The 14642-nt window shown below is 32.5% G+C and overlaps 1 protein-coding gene across 1 annotated transcript in view; it reads left to right on the top strand.

Annotated features, from left to right (window-relative positions):
• TDRD3 (tudor domain containing 3) overlaps positions 1–14642 on the top strand; it is a 269944-nt gene that overhangs the window by 92883 nt on the left and 162419 nt on the right. Inside the window, 2 exon segments of the mRNA XM_077158398.1 lie at positions 3071–3155; positions 7885–7950. Of these exon segments, the coding sequence (XP_077014513.1) occupies positions 3071–3155; positions 7885–7950 (151 nt within the window).

Raw genomic sequence — 14642 nt, forward strand, 5'->3', positions numbered from 1 at the left:
TTCTTTCAGTTACTGTATAACTGGTGCATTTTAAAACAGATTTGAGCGTTTGACTTTTGACTTTATTACTTGTTTTATTTATCAATATTATTGGGGTTTTAAATGTTTATAAAGCAAAAAAATTATTTTGTGAGTCTCAAATTATGGTTAATTTAGGTTCAATCCTGTGAAAATGGTTTGGTATTTATAGAAGACTCACTAAGATATTACTTGAGGAAAGCTGTGAATGGATTTCCTGTTTGTTTGTTTGTTTTGATAATTATGGAGTAAATCTGTAAATTCAAGTCTTGTGATTTCTCAAAATAAGAATGGGTGGGTAAGGGAGATCTTCTATAACTTTGAAATTGAGACCGAGCCACATTTTGTAATGCTAGATCCAGAAAGTAGTGAGTTATTTTTTTGGCCTCAAAGTTTCTTCTGGTTGAGGTTGAATTGTAAGGACAGATGTTTGAATATATGTATGTGTTCTTCAGAAGGCAGTTTAAAGGCATTATTTGAAGAAAATCACATAATATTTGACTTAGACATTGGCAAAGTTAGATTTCCACCCCCTTATGACTTCTGCCTTGAGATAGACTTCCCTTAATAATAAAAGATAATTGAATCTTTTATCATTAGTTATTTATTAATTTCCTGATCTTTTACTGAGAATATAGACCTGTTCCTGTTGAATATATTTTAATGCTCATCGACTGAATTTGCCTAGTTGTGCTGTGTGTGTGTGAGTTGGTGAAGTGTCTAGTTGATTAGGAGACTTATATAGATATTGGCTTCTGTATATGAAAAGACAGTATTCCTAATGCTAGCATCAATTGTTTGATAAGTAAAAGCAATATTTTTTTATATGGAAAGACTGCTGAATTTTTTTATATGAAAGAGGCATGCCTGGATTCTTGTTTTAACTTTACCATTACCTAAGTTTGTATTTTTGGACAGGTTTAGTTAACTTATCTGGGTCTCCTTTTCCTCATCTGTAAAATTGAAGAGATAAAAGTTTGATTATCTTTTAAGATCTATCCCAGTTCATCTGACATTTTATAATCCTCTAATTCTAAAGAGTTATACTTCTAGAAAATGAAGTATTCTATTAGTCATTGCTACTGTTTTACCACTGTATAGGAGTTTGGAAAGTTATATTGTAATCACTCAAACAGCATTTTATTTGCCATCCATATCCCTTTCTACTGTAGAAATAACTCTGTGTGATGATTGATTGGAATTACATATATAGGATATGACTAAAGAATGGTAAAATATTGACAGGATAATGAACAAATTAATTTAGCCATTTTGGATTAAAGCAGTGTGGTAGTTAGATTCAGTTGTCAACTTGACCAGGTAAAGGTACCTAGTTCTGTTGCTGTGGACATGAGCCAATGGTACATGAACCTCATCTGTTGCTCATTACATCTGCAGTTGGCTAAGAGGGCATGCCTGCTGTAATGAATGATGTTTGATTTAATTGGCTGGTGCTTAAATGAGAGTGCTCAAGGTAGTACAGCCCAAGTAGCTCGGCATACCTCATCTCAGCACTCGCAGCTCAGTCCAGGCCTTTGGAGATGCAGAAAGAAATCACCCCAGGGGAAGTCGTTGGAACCCAGAGGCCTGAAGAGAAGGCCAGCAGAGATTGCCCTGTGCCTTCCCATGTAAGAAAGAACTTCAGTCAGAAGTTAGCTCCCTTTCCTGAAGAACTATATGTTAACTAAATAAATCCCCTTCTATTGAAAGCCAATCCATCTCTGCTGTGTTGCATTCCGGCAGCTAGCAAACTAGAACAAGCAGTATTTTAACCAGCCAAACTGACTGAACACATTTGTATTCTGTGGTCCCTTATATACTGCCATTGCTGCCTACTATGTATTGTTCTTATTGACTCAGGTACATGCCTACCACATCTGTTTCTATTTGAACCCATTCAACTACTTGCTTTCATTCATCATTGTAGTTTAGCAACTGCCATGGTCTTAAACTTTTAATAGTACCTAATTATTGTTAATGTTTTTGATTTTATTTATTTTTGCTTTTTCCTGACTTAGTCTTGTTCATAAGCTTGTCAGTGTTATTTCCTGTCACTCTTTTGTATTTTTCTAGCTATTCATGTTTCTTTTCAGTTGTTCTTTTTCTTTTGAGAAATCATTCATTCATTTTTCTTGAAGACACACATGTTTTAATTCCTGTCTCCAGGTAGGATTTACATTAACAGAGTGTTTTAGAGTCAGTCTAATGTTGGTTTTGATGGTGTAATTACTGGCCATCAAAAATGAGCCTGTACTAGCTGTTAGACTATTAATTTTAGATGCTTTTAGCAATGGGAGAATGTCCACAGTGGCAATGGTAGCACTGGCCTTTGATGAAAGGAGTTGATACTTATTTAAAAAGTTGGGGCATTTTTACAGATGGACTTTTGGGGAGGGGAATAGATATCCAAATTGTAGAATTTATTGTAGATTACAAAATAACCTTGTTAGCCATGGATGGATGAGTAAAGATGATTTTTCTTTTTTTGGATTCAGTAATCTCGTTAAACTTGAGTTAAATATTTTCTCTGACAGATGTGTGTATGTGTGGTTTGCACTGGATAGAAGAACAGAGCACAAAAAAGCCAATGAGAACAAAAATTGGAGAGAGACAGAAAAAATAAAAAGTATATAGTTAAAATTGCCTTTGTGCCACATGAAGTCAGTAGCATTTATTGAAGAAGTCTAGAGAACATGATTTTAAGAAGGGACTTCAGAAGCTGATGTGAGAAAACAGCCCAGAGAAAATTCCTGTTGGACTAATTTTAAATACATATTTTCTTCAGTTCTATTTTTACAGTGTATTTCAGTATCTTTCAAGAGTTTACTGTGTTACCACATACAGATTAATGATACAAAAGAAGAAAAATATGCCTCGTCTATTTTGTTCTATCAGTAATAGTAAATATACAGGAAGGTTTTAGGACTCTTTCCTTTGTGTTTGGAATGGAAGCATTATATAGCAGCGAACAGAAATGTTTGTAGACTTAAGAAAATAATTTTTATTAATTTTGATTTTAGATAATATTAAGTCATTTGTTTGTTTTTAACAGGTATCTTTCAGATGAAGGCATTGAAGCTTGCACAAGTTCTCCTGACAAAGTCAATATAAATGACATCATCCCGATTGCTCTCAATGTAGGTTGTGTTTATTAATTTGTATGCATTTTAGTTCTGGAAGCTATATTCATGAAAAATATGGAGTATAGAAGTATTCTAGTCTCATAGAATAAGCTGAATTTTATGATAAGTAGAATATGGAGTACACCTATTTTGTTTTTTTTACTATTTTAAGTTGCAGTGGTATTTGTTGAATTTGGTAATCTCAGATTAGGCAGCTTTATTTAGAAATATTTGTTTCCTTAAAATCTGTTATTCAGAATCCAGTGAAAAAGGAAAATGCAATTAATACTAGTTTTTTAATCCAGTGATCAGTTATAGAATTTCATGGCATTTATGGTAGCTATGTAATAGCAGTGACAACTGACTATATTAATTAAAAAATTGCAATTTAATTTATATGGAAACTCTATAGCTTTTTGACAGTTGGATTTATTGCTTCAAAATAAATGCAATTTTATGCATTTCTTTTCAATCTCTCTATTTACTTCCTTCCCCCCACCCCCCCATGTGTGGCTCTGTCTTTTACATAAATGGGATTGGATTTTGGATTTTGGATTTTTTTGAAGAGTTGTAAAACATGTTTGAAATATAAATGTAAGTAAACTAATATTCTTTTTTCTATCCTGCAGTTACCCCTGTAGGAATTTTTTCGTGTTGCCTTTTCAATGACAGTTTACTAATAACTAAAATTATACCCTGTGATACATGATTGGTGAAATTTGTCATAGACTGTTATCTGACAAATTCATCATATCTGTGCAAAATAGATTTACTAGAAAGGAGAAATGGCAAACATTAATAAAAACATTTAAAATATGAATATGTAACTGAATGCAGCTTCTTTTCTTTTAAAATCAATTAAATTTATATTTATATAATTAAACTTGGTTTTAAACATAAAATTTATGTTCTACACTTTTTTCAATTTCTTTGAATTTTATTAAGTAAGACTGACAAGGTTATTTCTTTGTTTCAGAGCTAAGTATCTATTTTTTTAATTAAAAAAAGACTAAATCTTTTAGAGTAAGCATTAGTTAGAAATTGTTATTTATGACTAAAATAGTAAATATTCCGTAGACACTTTAATTTTTTTACTTACACTACAAATTAGTCAATGCTGCTTTTAAAAAAATGTAAATAACTGTTTTATGTCTTTGTTAATTTAAGGGGAAAAAACTTTTCAAAAATGATAGGAAAGTGATTTTTATATATTTAGGTAAAAAAATGAACTAATTATAATTGAATATGGCACTTAACTAACAAATTAAGATGCAGTATTTGTACTAGGCACGTAAGAGATGTATGGCGATTATTATCTGAATGAATTAGTTTATGTTTATATTTTTCTCTGATCTATATATATATATATATAGAGAGAGAGAGATAAGTACCCCAGACCAAAGCTGTTAATACCATATGATGAAGGAAAGAATTCAGGATGAAATGTACAAAAGACAAATCAAAGGGAAAAAGATATGATGAAGGGAAAAAAATAAGGATGAAATGTGTAAGAGACAGATCATCAGCTTTTCAAGTTTATTACCTTTTAATAACACTCAACCATTTATAGTATCCTTTTGAATTTTTTTTAACTTTTGAGCCATTATGACTTTATCAATTACTAGTTTAGAAAGATTTATATTAATGATTCTTTATAATATAGATTACTAATTGTTGGAAGAAATGGACGTTTTAATTGCACAGTTTTTTTTTTTTAATTTTACCAGGAAATCATAAAAATATATGGGCTTTTGTTTTCGGGGAGTCCTTATGACTACCCACATGTTTGCTGATTCACCACCAGAAGGACTCACGGGACTCAGCATATAGTTGTACTCACAGCTAAGGTTTATTACAGAGAAAGCATACAAAACAGGACCAGCAAGGGAAGAAGTCACAGGAGTCTGGAGAAATCCATCCATGAGCTTCCTTATGTTCTGCTCTTCCTGTGAGAAGAGTTTCTTTCTCTAACATAGCATTTGTACTCAGTGCCCAAGACTTGTATTGGGTTTTTCATGAAGACCTTGATTGTCACACACCAAAACTGTAGATTAGGCTCTCAGAAACAAGAAAGGTGCTTACCATCAATTACATTATTTGTAGAAGCAATCTAAGCAGTGAACCACACTTTCAGGTAGGAAATGGTTAGAGGGCCAAGTTCCAGAAAGTTAGCCTAGGGCCAATTTTGTAATGAGACTCTTCTAAAGATAGCAGCCTCGGGCCTATTAAGTTAGCTCTTCTTTTGCAGAGATTTTTGTTGCAAAGGAGGATTCTTAATTTTGTATGCTGTAAAGTAGGGAATAAGAGTATTAAGAATGGAATTGAAATCAAGCATGCCATTTTGAGGTAGAACTACTTGAATTAGAAAAAATTTTGGAAGGTTTAATTACTGTACACTTGTTCTAGTTTGCTAGCTGCTGGAATGCAATATACTAGAAACGGAATGGCTTTTAAAAGGGGAATTTAATTAGTTGCTGGTTTACAGATCTAAGGCCGAGAAAATGTCCCAATTAAAACAAGTTTATAGAAATGTTCAATCAAAGGCATCCAGGGAAAGATACCTTGGTTCAAGAAGGCCGATGAAGTTCAGGGTTTCTCTCTCAAGTGAGAAGACACATGGCGAATACAGTGTCATCGGCTAGCTTGGTCTCCTGGCTTCCTGTTTTATGAAGCTCCCCGGGAGGCGTTTTCCTTCTTCATCTCCAAAGGTTACTGGCTGGTGGACTCTCTGCTTCATGGTGCTGCAGCATTCTCTGCTCTCTCTGAGTCTCTCATTCTCCAAAATGTTTCCTCTTTTATAGGACTTCAGAAACTAATCAAGACCCACTCAGATGGGTGGAGACATGTCGTCACCTAATCCAGTTTAACAACCATTCTTAACTAAATCACATCAACCAGGGAGATGATCTCATTACAGTTTCAAACATACAGTATTGAATAGAGATTATTCTACCTTTAAGAAACGGGATTTATATCAAAACATGGCTTTTCTTAGGGGGCATATATCCTTTCAAACCAGCACAACACTAAAAATTTATAAACAGGTTGTTTTGTTATTTTAAAAAATTCTATATATCATAAAATGGTTTGCTAGGTAGGTATTCTGTCGAACTTGAATAGTCAGAAATCTCATATGTATAAGTATATGTGCATATGTATTTTTGTGTGTGTAAGTAACTAGATGCTTTGTAAATGATAAAAAATTTTTACAGGTTAAAAATTTCTTCCACATAATTTTTTTGTTTTTGTTCAGTAGAAAAGTATTCTTTGATCCAGTCATCCTAGTGATCTTGATGTAATGTGGTTTGAATAATAAGGACTTTTCATAACTTAGAAATTGACTTTAACTTCAGGATGTTTAAAAGATTTGGAATACCATTTTCGTCTTGTCTAAACACATTGAAATATTATTTATTCCTTTTATGTATCTATAGCACTTTAAAAGTATTGTGTAAAATTTGAATATATCCTCTCCTTTTAACCTGACAACTTTCTAAGATAGAGTTGGTGATATTTTTCCATTTTTTAAAGTAATAAATTAACTGACTTAAGAGAAGTTAGGACAGTGTCCAAGGTCAAGTAATTAATAAATTGTAGTTTGGGATGAATCAAACGTTAGAATTTAAAAAGTAGAATTCTTTTCTACTTAACATTGATGGCTCATTTTAGTTTGAATTAATTTCATGATTACTGATAAAAGTCAGAAGTGAGGGACCATGGTGTTTCTTAAAATTTGTATATATTCTCTTTCTCATTCATATTTAAATATTTCAAGCTATGAATGACTTCAGAATAATGCCTATGTTTTTATGAACTGTTAGTTGTATTAGTCACGTATTATTCACTAAATGGGTATTCAAGTAAAGTTTAATTTCTTAACTTAAATGCTTGTGCTTTTTCATGAATACTGAAAGTTTTCATCTGAATAAGTATCTTACCATTCCATTAGGTTTTCACTTCCTGTAGAGGAATTCGTCCTTAAAAATATTTTTTTACATTTTTTTTTATGTAGCCTTTGTAATTGAAGTTTTTCTTTTTATATTGACAATGTTTTAACTTTAGTTAAACATTGTTAGTCCATTATGTTTACCTTTTTATGTTTTACTTTGGCTTTCTAGTATTACTACATTTTTAGCATTTTCATATGATTAAGGCATTTGTTCGCTACCTTCCATTTCTGTAATTTGGTTAAGCAAATGAAATAAATATTTACTACCATAAAGTCTTATTATGATTTCTTTGCTATTCCCGAGTATATGGGTATGTTATGTGGCTTTGTTATATTATAGATATCACAGCCTATAGAGTAATGTGTTTTTATGTCTCTGCCCAACAAAGCAGAAGCGTTCAATTGTAAAAGCAGACTATCTTTATGTTTTCAAAAATAGTCATTTCATTTTGGATTAAGGTATTGCTTTGTAGTAAGGCCATAGTATACATAAATCAAGTTTTGAATTTTAATAGAGGATAATATGTTAAAAGGGTACCTACAAAATACGACCAGAATTAAGTTATATTATTAATGTTCAATTTGCCAACACACTTTAAACAATATATATATGGGATTGTTACTTGAAAAGATCAATGAAATGTTTGTCTCTCATAGCTAGTTAATAGACATTTATTTAGTTTTTGATTCATAAACTCTTGTGTTTTTATCTTTTGCTTATGAGATTTAGATTTATTTTTCTCTATAATTATAATTGTAATTGTAATAGTAATTGTAATTGTAATTTTATTTTAGACAGATCTAAGAACAATTGGCAAGAAATTCCTCCCTGGTGACATCAATGGTGGAAAGGTAGAAAAGGTAAAGAAAAGTGTTAACTTTACAAGTTTCACTAACTATATTAAATAGGAATGTTCACTAAATTGCTGAAATTATATTTTGTTTATAAAGACTACAACTACAAAGTAATATTTTGGAGGTGAACAGATCACAGAGTCTTCATTATGGTGATTTCCTATTCACAAGGAAAATTTTTTAGTTAAATTTTGGTGATTTTTCTACATATAAAAACAGTTTTGTTTCAGAAATTATAATTATGGCACATTTATCTTTGTACTTTACATTTACTTTTGTGGTACATAAAGGTCAAGGACCTTTTCTTAAGTTTCTTGTTTTAGTTATCTATTCTATTGACTTAATGAATTTATTAATATAAGGTATAAGATTGTCAGAATATTAGAAGCAGTTTAGCTAAACATTAATTTATTGCTTTTTTTCATTTTTAAAAAGTTTTATTCATATATCATATAATCCAAGCCAAGTAAAAAATCAACGGTTCCCAGTATAATCACATAGCCATGCCTTCGCCATCACTGTCTATATTAGGACATTTCTTTTTCTTCCACAAAGAATCCTATAACACTCCCCCCATATCCCCCACTTACTGACATCTGGTTTTGACATATTTTCTTTGTTCCATTCAATGAAAGCATATTACAATGTTATTGAAAACTATAGATCTGAGTTTGTGTTGATTGTATTTTTTCCCACATACTACCTCATTTTCAACACCTGCCAGTATTGATATTCATTTATTCTCCCTCATACAAAAAGTTTCTTATATTTGTACATTTCATCACCACCATTGTCCACTTTAGGCATTGCTTAGTTATACAGTTCCAGTCTTTATCTTCTGTTTTTCCTTCTGGTTTGCATATATGCCCCCAGTCCTCCTTTATAACATACTCACACTTAAAGTATCGTCCTACCATCAGATTGTATTGTGTTACTCATTTCTGGATCTTTACAATCAGTCCTGTTGAACATTTTATACTCCTTTAGCATCAAATGCCCAATCTTCTACCCTCTTTCTATCTTCTGATAACCTATGTTCTTAACTTTAAGTATCAAAGTTCACTTATATAAGTGAGACCATACAGTATTTCTCTTTTTGTTTCTGACTAATTTCACTCAGCATGATGTCCTCAAGGTTCCTCTACACTGTTATATGCTTCACTGATTCTGTCTTACAGCTGTGTGTTCCATCATATGTATATACCACAGTTTGTTTAGTGATTTGTCTGTTGATGGACATTTGTATTATTTCTGTCTCTCGGCAATAATGAAAATGTCACTGTAAACATCAGTGTGCAAATGTCCATTTGTGCCCTTGCCTTCATTTCCTCAAAATATATACTAGTAATGGGGTTGTTGGATCATATGGCAATTTTATACTTAGCTTCCTGAGGAACTGCAAACTGTTTTCCAGAGCGATTGCACCATTTTGCTTTTCCACCAGCAGTGAATAAGTGTGCTTCTTTTTCCACATCCTTTCTAGCACGTGTAGTTTTCTGTATTTTTTTGATAATGGCCTTTCTAATAGATATGAGATCGTATCTCATTGTGGTTTGGATATGCCTAATAGTCAGTGAGGTTGAGCATCTTTTCATATGTTTTTGAGCCACTTGTGTATTTCTTCTTCAGAAAATTGTCTCTCTGTGTCTGTTGCCCATATTTTAATTGGTTCATTTGTCTTTTTTGTTGTTGAGTTGTAGAACCTCTTTAAATATTCTGGATATTAAACCCTTCTCTGATATGTGTTTTCCAAATATTGTCTCCTAGTGCATAGGCTGCCTTTTTACTTTCCTAACAAAGTCCTTTGATGCAAAAAAGTGTTTAATTTTGAGAAGATCCCATTTGTCTATTTCTTTTTTCATTGCTAGTGCCTTGTATGTAAGGTCTAGAAAACCATTTCCTACCACAATATTTATATTTCTCTCCATTTTCTCCTAAAAGTTTTATGTTTTTATCCCTAATGTTTAGGTTTTTGATTCATTTGGAGTTAATTTTTGTATCAGTTGTGAGATATGGGTCTTCTTTCATTCTTTTGGATGTGGATATCTAGTTCTCCAAACACCATTTATTGAAGAGGCTACTCTGTCCCAATTGAGTTGGCTTGACCGCCTTACCAAATAGCAGTTGTCTGTAGGTGAGCGTGTCTATTTCTGAACAACCAGTTTGATTCCTTAGGTCAGTATATCTCTTTTTTTGCCAGTACTATGCGGTTTTGACCACTGTAGCTTTGTAATGTGCTTTTATGTCAGGTAGTATGAGACTTCCCACTTCATCCCTCTTTCTCAGGATATTTTTAGCTATTTGGGTACCCTGCCCTTCCAAATAAATTCAGTTATTGGTTTTTCTTTTTCTGCAAAGTAAGTTGTTTGGATTTTTATTGACAGTACATTGAAACTATAAATCAGTTTTGGTAGAATTGATGTGTTAACTGTATTTAGCTTTCCAGTCCATCTACATGGTATGTCCTTCCATTTATTTAGGTCTTCTTTGATTTCTTTTAGCAATTCCTTTTAGTTTTAGCTAGGGCATGGTTAATATTGTCTTGAATTTATTTCTGGTTGCATCTTCTGCTTTTCTGTCACCAAAAATCATCATCCAGAACACTTGGTTCATTGGCTCTGAGAGAACGTGACACAACTTGCTCATCTTAACTCCACTGCCAAAGAAGTAGCTTCAGTTCTCTATTTTAGATAGTCTATGGGGGGTTGCAATCTAATCAGGTTCAAACAACTTAGGCGGAGCTATCCAAGTTGAAGGCATAAGATTAAATCATCATTCAGCAAAGGCATATACGTTAAGGCCAAAAGAAAGTAGAAATCAAGTCATCATCACGATGATGCGTTCTTCCTGAAGACTACGGCATTCTGGGGCTGGCTACTGGCATTTCTTGATCCTTAGCTTGTCACATGGAAATGCACATGGTAACCTCTCCTTACTTGTCCATTCTCTATTTGGACTCAAAAAAGTAAGTTACTGTTTTCTTCATCTCAACGGATATAGATTGGGGAGGTAAAAACCTCCCCCATGTATATTGATTGCTCTTATTTTGCATTCATATATGTGTATCCATGTTATGATTTTTTTCATTAATCTCTTTTATATACAAAGATACAATTTTTAGATACCAGTCTTTTGCATCCTATTCATTTATGCTCATTTTCTTTTTATTTAAAAATATATGTAAATTGTCTCAGCCAAGAATAACATAATATATATTATATATACTCTAAAGAAATACTTCCAATGTGTATGTTTTACGTTGAAATAATTTGTTTTTATAATTTGAACACTCAGATGTATAAAATAGTTACTGTACTGCAGATAGTTTAGGAATTTAAGAAGGACTATAATATATCAATATATTTTTATATTTTGTAAATATTAGTTTTTTATATACTAGATGGTAATCATTCATTGGACTGGAAAGAACTGTAAGAGAGGGTTTCTAATCTTTAGTTATGAGGTAGATACACGGAGAAGATGGTTCTGCAACTTCCTTCAGCAATTTATTTTAATGTTTAACAATACTGTGTGTCAGCAAACTTCGAATTATTTTTTAACCTAAATTTGTTACGATACAAGTTGAAGTCCTAATGTCTTCTCTGTCTTCCCCCAGGGGAAATGGAGAACATCTGGTTACCTTCCTTTGTGAATAATTCTTCATATACTTGAAGACTTGTAAATGTCACCTTTGCAGGTTTCTCTTGGATAAAACCATTTTTCTTGGTTCTTTTGTTTATTCTCATTATCATGCTTTCCATTCATCTGCATTGTTCTTCTTAGAGTCCCTTCCAGGTTCTTTACATTTCTTTTTAGGCTGTGGTGGTTGTTCTCAGACTTTAGTATATACCATAATCACCCAGAGGGCTGTCTAAAACAAAAATTCGTCCCATCCTCCCCCTTGAATTTCTGATTCCATAGGACTTGGATGGAGCCCAAGATATTTTGAAAACATTTCTAGGAGATATTAATGTTGTTGGTCCAGGGAACATACTTTGAAATTGCTAGGCTATATTACACCAGATTTGGTTGCAGTCTTGGAGAGTATGATGAGTCTAAGAGTTTTCTGTAGGAAAGCAGTATCTGCGCATCTTTATACTTGTTTATTTAATAAAATGTTGCTGCTTTCTAAAGTACTGGTTTTTCCATTTTCTCTCTCTGTGTCCATAGAGATTCTGAAAAGCTGTGCATGGTACAAGCTCATAGAATGGTGGTGAGGTGAGCCAGAAGGCAGTACTCTTCTCTGCTCCCTTCATCCTACCCCCATCAGAGCATTTTTGCTTTTGAAAGTTTTGAAAAATGGTCTCTTTAAAATTTCTTTTGAATGTAGCTAAGAACAATTAAAAAGACAACATAAGCACTCTGGTCTAGATCATTCAATGCTGTATCTTACTTACCCTTGAAAATATTCTTAAATAATACTTATTATTGGAAGTTTGATTTATCTTAACTAGACTATACAAATAACATAGTTATTGGGATAACTTTTGGGGAGGAGGAGTAGGAAGAGGTGAGGAATAAAGAAGTAGAATAACTATCACTGTACCTTGTTCAGAAACCATTTGTAGTGTACAGAAACCTTAACATTAAAGATGGTTCTACGTAAAAGGGCAGTTGAGTTGGCGACAGAAGTTTTAACACATTCAAATGTAATCAGTTTGTTGATAAGATGATTTTATATTATATCATAGTTCGATAATTTTCTCCTCCTCTGCCATCCTTTCTTTTCTTATAGAAAGATTCTAAATATGCAGAATATGTACAAAGCATATACTTAAGGTTTTTAATACTGAATTTTCTGAATCCTTCCCAAGGTCACATTTACTTACTATATATTATAGACCTGATCATTTATTCAACAAATGTTGGTATCGTACCCATATTATTTGCTAAGTTCTAAGGTGAGGTGATTGTTTAAGCTTTGTTGTTCTTGCTTTCTCATTGTGCCTGATAATTAGAAGGGTACCGGTATATTTGATTGATTATACAGTAGGAGCCTGCTGTAATAAATTATTTTCTTTGATGTCACTTTTAGGTAAATTTTCATTCACCTAAAAAGTCATCTAATTTTTAATTATTTTGTCATTTAATCTTGAGCTATTTGTAAATTTATATCATTCCTTTAAAACAGCAGTTCATAAGGTATGATGAATCCTTTTAATGACTTCTAGCTTGAGGTGTTGCATTTAAAAAATATATGCTCCGAATGAATCTGACTCACTTATTTTTATTTATTTATTTAAGTTTTTGGGGGGTGCATGGTCTGGGAATCGAACCCAGGTCTCCCGCATGAACGGCAAGCATTCTACTACTGAACCATCCGTGCACCTATTATTTTTTTTATTTCATAGTTTGTTTTTTAAAATCTGCATTCAAGAAATAAAACTAATGTAATAAAACCTACTTTATTAATTGGACTGCATTACTAACCAACATTTTACCATGCTAATGGTATTGCTGAGCCATTAAAAAAAACATGGCTCTAGAATCATCAATCTCTAAATTATAGTTCTTATTTAAAATAAGCTTGGTTTTAATCCATATGTACATGTTTTAGGACTACATTTAGTAAGCAGAATATTTGAATGAGTAATCTGCCTATTCCTTGGGTATATCAGAATATAGTATAAATTAATATTATTTTCTCATTATATTTAAAAAGAAGGTAAGAAAGAAAGAGCTGTATTACCTGATAATCTTCCAAGTTGATCATACTAGAAGCTGGGCTTCTGAAAACTAATTAAGACAGAAACTTAAAATATCAAATGGATTAGCTCCCCCAGGAAGCAGAGACACAATTGTGATGTTTTAGATAGGGCATGGAAAATCCAAATGATAGAAACTGGTACAGATTTTAGCCTTTGTTCTGAATTTAAATCCTTACTCTTCTGTTTATTAGTTGTGTGACTTTTGGCAAGTTATTAATCTTGCTAGGCTTTAATTTTCTTATCATTCAAATCTGCTTTATGACATTGTCTGAAGAATTAAATAAGATAATGTACATGACAACTAGGCATAGTTGTGGTGGATTGAGTTGTGTACTCTGGTTTGGACATGTTCGTAGTCTTGGTCTGCCTTCTGGTGGGTGTGGACACATGGTAAATAAGATCTCTTCAAGATGTTCCTTTAATTAAAGGTGTAGCTGAACTGAATCAGGTTGGGCCTTAATCTGGATTACTGGAGTCTTTTATAAGCAGAATGAAAATCAGACAGAGAAAGAAGCCACTGAAGAAAGCTGGAAGTCAGCAGAACCTGGAAGATAAAGAAAAAGATGCTACCATGTTCATTTTCATATGACAAAATGAAAGGAACCCCAAAGATTGCCAGCCAGTCAGAAGATATCCTGGGAGGAAACCTTCTAGTTTCTGAAACCATAAGCCAGTGAGTTCCTGATGTTAAGCCAACCTGTTACATGATGTTTGTTTTAGCAATCAAAACTAAGACAGTTTTTGTTACTGATAAGTCAGGTGCTGCTTTGACAGATATTTAAAAAGAGGAAATAAATTGGGTAATGACTTTGAAATGAGTTGTTGTAGATTGCTGTGATGAGACTTTTGGTAAAAATACAGATGTTAAAAGTACTTCTGATGAGACCTTAGAAGAAAATAATGAATGTGTTATTAGAAATTGGAAGAATGATGATATTTATTATGAAGTGGCAGAGAACTTGACAAAATTGTATTCTGATATCAGATTGA

This window comes from Tamandua tetradactyla, chromosome 4, assembly GCF_023851605.1.
Source record: "Tamandua tetradactyla isolate mTamTet1 chromosome 4, mTamTet1.pri, whole genome shotgun sequence".
In the NCBI taxonomy this organism is placed as follows: domain Eukaryota; kingdom Metazoa; phylum Chordata; class Mammalia; order Pilosa; family Myrmecophagidae; genus Tamandua; species Tamandua tetradactyla.